This window comes from Manacus vitellinus, unplaced genomic scaffold (genome assembly GCF_001715985.3).
Source record: "Manacus vitellinus isolate BGI_N305 unplaced genomic scaffold, ASM171598v3 scaffold_128_pilon, whole genome shotgun sequence".
NCBI classification, from domain to species: Eukaryota; Metazoa; Chordata; class Aves; order Passeriformes; family Pipridae; genus Manacus; species Manacus vitellinus.
Window position 1 is genome coordinate 353,263 of NW_021938941.1, and position 5,519 is coordinate 358,781.

At 51.7% G+C, this 5,519-nt stretch overlaps 1 protein-coding gene across 1 annotated transcript in view; it reads left to right on the forward strand.

Moving 5' to 3' along the window:
* The window catches only part of LOC108638805 (dystrobrevin beta-like), a 40,201-nt gene that overhangs the window by 19,104 nt on the left and 15,578 nt on the right, over positions 1-5,519 (forward strand). Inside the window, exon 2 of the mRNA XM_029965975.1 lies at positions 2,522-2,609. Coding sequence (XP_029821835.1) covers positions 2,522-2,609 — 88 coding nt within the window. The remainder of the gene's footprint in view (positions 1-2,521; positions 2,610-5,519) is intronic.

Sequence of the window (5,519 nt, forward strand, 5' to 3'; positions counted from 1 at the left end):
TTTTTTTCACAAAAGCAAGAAATCATCAATAACTCTTCTGTAATTCACTTAGACAAGAGGTTGTGGTTCCAGGAGTTGGGAGAGGTATTAGGAGATACCAGATTGTGGAAAGGGTGGGAGGGTCTCTTATAAAAGCAGGAGAAAACTTGCACAGACAAAATTGCCAAGGAAAGCTGAAGAAAAGCAGCTGTGTCAGAAGGTGGGATGGGGAGGATTGATCTCCTTTAACAAAAAATATATGGGACAGTAAATTAGTGGTGAAGGTGCCTGTGAAGCTCCTCAAGCCTCCTGTAAAGGCTCTGGTTCTTCTCCTCTTAAATCTGTTTTCCCCCTGGTTTAACTCCCCTTTTTCCAGCTCCTTCCTTTGCTCTGGGCAGTTGGATGTCTCCAGGCCTGGATCCAGGTTTTGCTCCTCACAGACCCAGCTCTGTTCACTGGACCTGTGGCTGTTAAACCCAGCCCAGGGCCCTGTGCCAGCCCAAACACAGCACCTGGCAAACCAAAAACATCACCTGGTGAACCAAACACATCACCTGGTGAACGAAAAACATCTCCTGGCAAACAAAAAACATCACCTGGTGAACCAAAAACATCACCTGGTGAATGAAAAACATCACCTGGTGAACCAAACACATCACCTGGTGAACCAAAAACATCACCTGGTGAATGAAAAACATCACCTGGCAAACCAAACACAGCACCTGGTGAACCAAAAACATCACCTGGCAAACCAAAAACGTCACCTGGTGAACCAAAAACATCTCCTGGCGAACTTCAGAGTCTTCAAAGACCTCAGGCTCTTAAACTGGGTGTTAGTGAAAAGAAATCTGCATCCTTAAATAACCATCACAGCGTAAATCTGGTTCAAGGAGACACAAATCCTTGAAATTAAGCTTAAAGAAATGTGAATTGTCTTCTGGGGTGGGGATGTGGGCCGGGAGTGGCTTTTGTGGTGCACCAGGTCTGTGTCTGGTTTATCCTCCTGCTCTCTGTGGGGATGGTGACCCCAGATTTCCCTGGAGCACCCTCAGGAACCACCCTGGGCTGTCCATGGATCCCACCTGGAACCTCAGGGCTGGCACTGGGAGGGCTGTGTGGCCACTGGAAGCACATTCCTCATTCCCACACCAATCCTGGTTGTTGCAGTTAATAACAGCTTGGTTCCTGTCACTGATCCAGGGGTTCCCTTTGCAGTGGGATGAGGGATCTCTGCACAGCACTGGGATGACCAACAACTCCCAAATCCAGTGGTTGGATGTTGATTTAAAAAGCTGCCCTTCCATTTGTGATTCCCCTCCTGGTTCCTTGTGGCACCAAATCCAGCTGGGAACAGATCCCAGCATTGGCTGCTTTCAGTTAATACAACCCAAAAATCAGCCTTTGTTCCCCAGTGTGTTTAGAGTTAACAAAGAGAATTGTTTGGGAGTAGCAGGAGCTGCCTCAGCACTGGGGGCACTGCCTGTTCCCAGCCTGGGTTAATCTGTTAATGGAGAACATGCCCAGGGACACAGAGCTCGTGTGGAACATGGGACAGATCCAGGTGCTGCCTTTCCTTCCCACCCCGGATCTGTCTCCTCAGCTGTCTCTGCTTTCCCTGTCTCAAACCTCCCTGTCCCTTTCTCTGTCACCTCAGGGTGCTGTCACTGCTGGTGACTACTGGAAATGGCTCTTAACACCTATTTCAGCAGCATTTCCCAGGCAGCTGCAGCCTGGGTGAGGCATCCAGGGAATCCTGGGCTGGTTTGGGTGGGAAGGGACCTTCAAGCCCATCCAGTGCCACCCCCTGCCATGGGCAGGGACACCTCCCACCAGCCCAGGTGCTCCAAGCCCTGTCCAGCCTGGCAATAGGAGCCTCTGGAGCTGAGCTGTGAAGGACCAGATCTTAAACTGCCCCCCTTTGTAAAGGGGTGTTGTAAGGTGTGTGTAAGCCAGGTGTAAGCCAGGTGTAAGTCAGGTGTAAGCCAGGTGTAAGTCAGGTGTAAGTCAGGCTGACTTGCAAAGAGCTGTTTGCATTTAGGTCGATGCTGTTCAGTGCCAGAAGGTCCTTCTCAGGTCAGCACAGTCCTCCCCACTGTTCCTCATGGAAATCATCCTGGCTTGGACATGGATGATCCTCCATCCCTGGAGGAGAAGGCTTCCCTCCTCCATCCCTGGAGGAGAAGGCTTTCCTCCTCCATCCCTGGAGGAGAAGGCTTCCCTCCTCCGTCGCTGGGCTACTGGCCCTGTCGACCTTGAGTGACCAAAAGGGTCTGCAGACAAGCTCCCCAGAAACAAATCAAACCTGTGCCCAGACCAAGTCCTTTAACACATCCCAGACTGGACTCTGTGGGTCCTGGAGCAGACTCTGCTCACCAGGAAGCCCGGGGAGCATTTCCCTGCCACGGGAGCAGGACGGAAAAGGGGATCACGGATCGTCTCCAGTGGGACTCTCTCCCTTTGCTGTCCTGGCTCTCTGCACTGACACTGTGCCCTCCCCTCCCTGCCCCAGCGAGGCACTGACAGCTCTGTTGGTCCTTGGCAGTGTCCTGGAGAGCCCGGGCCGGCTGGACGAGGAGCACCGGCTGATCGCCAGGTACGCCGCGCGACTCGCCGCCGAGGCCGCCAGCGCCGTAAGTGACCCGGGGACAGGGGGGCTCTGGGGTGGGATGGGATGGGCAGGATGGGGAGCTGGGTTCCCACCCCTGCACCAAACTGTCGGGGTTGGTTTGTCCAGCAGCACAGTTCCCTGTTCCAGCAGGGATCCGGGAGCAGGGGAACAGGAATGGGGGACAGGAGCGCGGATGATCCCAAACCAACGAGGTCAGGGGAGCTGGGGGAATAAGCAGATTAGTTCTGCTTAGCCCAGAGAGGAGATAAATGCCTAGAGAGCTGAGGAAAACAAATCAACGTTAGTGGGATGTGTTTATTCCAGAGGGAAGGGGCCTGGGAGACAAAGGAAGGGGGTTTCTGTGTCCCTGGTTTCTTCTCGTAGGAAAGGGAAACACCCAACACGTTGTAAATGGGTAGAAATAAATCCTGATCTGACAGAAAAATTGCTACAGGACAACAATAAGAATTGACTGAAATTCTGTGGAATATTTTCAGGCTACCTGGAGGGGGAGGTTATTTATCCCCAGGGAAGAAGAGCAGAGTTTGCAGGAACCATCTCCCACATTCCTGAACTTCCTCCGGTGTGTGTTCAGCTCATAACCCACCTTTGGCAGAGGGATGTGAGCAGACATTTCTGTAAAACTTTAATAAAAGCAGAATTGTGCTTTTTGAACATTTTTAAGTGGCAGTTCCCAGCACCTCTGTCAAAGGGTGGGGTTGCACATCCCAAGCCATTCTGTTCAGCAGGACCGTGGTCATGTTAAAATATTAAACTGATAAAGTGCCCAGTTTCAGGTTTGGATGGAAAAAGGAGGAAATTTCCATGTAGCCATGTAAAATTCAAGTTGTTTAATGAGACAGTAAGTGCTGAATCACTGTCACGCTGGGAGGTGGTGGAACAGTTCTTACTCATGACTTGACTTTTTCTGGTGGAAACAAAGTGTTACGAAAACCAAGGAGTCACCGACCGGCTCTGAAAGAACCTGGTGGTTTAAAACCCTGTGAATCACCTCGGCCTGCTCCCCTGTCCGTCTCAGTTCTGGGAGGGGTCAAAACCTGCAGCAATTATTTGGGTGTACAGAGCAGCATTTTGAGTTTGCTGAGGCTTTTCAGAGTCCTGTGACAAATTCCTGCTCTCTTTTCACCCCCGTGAGTCCCCTGGAAGGGCAGGTGTCAGAGCAGTGCCAGGGATGACGTGGGACAGGGAGAGGATGAAAGAGCAACAACAGTGTGTTTCCATTGCAACCAGAGCTCGGCCACGAGGAATCTGAAGTTATTTACTGGCTCCACTGTTTGTTCCCAGTCCAGAAATGCCAATCAGCTGAAATGGATGGATTTTTTTTTTTTATGTTCTGAAGGAACCCAGGTTGAAAGGGCTTTGCTTCGTGGCAGCTTCTCGTTATTCCTCACCAATGGAAACCCTCCTTCCTTGTCCAAGTTGGCCACTGCAGCTCGGTGGGGGAACATCCCCCTGAGCCCTGGGACAGTGGGACGTGTCCATGTCCGTGGGGACAAGGTGCCACGTCCACAGGGACACGTCTGGGAGATGAAGCAGCTGAGACCTTTGAGATGTTTGAGCCAAAATCATGGGTTTTTTTTCAATATTCTTCTTGCAACATTAACACAGAGAGAGAGACAGGAGTGAAGGAGAGGCTGGGAAATCCAAAACAAACAAACAAAAAAAAGAGCAATTTTTTTCTTTCCACAAGGACTTAAAATGGGGAACATCAGATGAAAACCCCAATAGAATAAACATCTTGGAAATCCAGTAGGAGAAAGATGCTCGTTGAGTACAGGATATTGGGAAGGAATTCCTGGCTGGGAAGGTGGGCAGGCCCTGGCACAGGTTGCCCAGAGAAGCTGTGGCTGCCCCTGGATTCCTGGAAGTGTCCAAGGCCAGGCTGGACGGGGCTTGGAGCAACCTGGGCTGGTGGGAGGTGTCCCTGCCCATGGCAGAGGTGGGACTGGATGAGCTTTAAGGTCCCTTCCCACCCAAACCATTCCAAGCTTCTTTGGAAAACAGGTAACACATAACTTGGGATGTCCCTGGAGCTGCCTGGCAGTGACTGGAGAGACCTTGCCAGGCTGGAGGAACTCCAGCGAGGTTGAGCAGAGCCCAGGGCTGATCCTGGTCACAACACACAGGGGTGAGGCTGAGTCAGCTTTGGAGATGGAGAGGAGAAGGCAAAGGAGGGTCTTGGTGCTGCCTGAAGCCTCCCTGAAGAGCCAGACATGGCCCTGTCATCAGGGCAACCCCTCACACAGCCGAGGTCACCCCAGCCCAGAGCCCTCAGGGAAGGGACAGCAGGCACCAGAGGCTGCAAGAAAGGGAATCCCAGCTGGATGTTAAGAAAATCTTTTGTCTCCATGATAATGGTCAAATACTGTTGTCCAAGAGGCTGGCCAGAGGAGAACTGGGAGCTCCCTCTCTGGAGATGTTCAGAGCTCAGCGAGAAGGACTCCAGTGACCTGCTGTGAATGGACGTGGATGGAAACCTCCAGAGCTTCCTTCCCACCTGGATCTTACTGAGAATCTGGACCTTAATGGAAGTGAAAAATGGAGGAAAAAAAAAGGCACCATAAGGGATTTATGGAATATTTGTCAGGGGAGACTCTGAAAGCGAGGTAGGGCAGTATCTGCTGGGAACACTTGGGAGAGGCTGATGTGAATGGAATTATGTCTTGCTGTCCTCTCCAGCCCTGCCTGGCAGATGGGATGTGCTTTATTTGCTGACATGCTCTAACTGAGGGAAGTGCAGAGGGTCCCAGGGACAGACTGTTCATGCTCCAGCAGCCTGGTGCAAAGATTCTGACTCCTTCCTTTGAAGTCATCTGAGTGGACACTGGGAATCGTCCATGGGACAGTGTGGTCACTGGGAATTGTCCATGGGACAGTGTGGTCACTGGGAATCGTCCATGGGGCAGTGTGG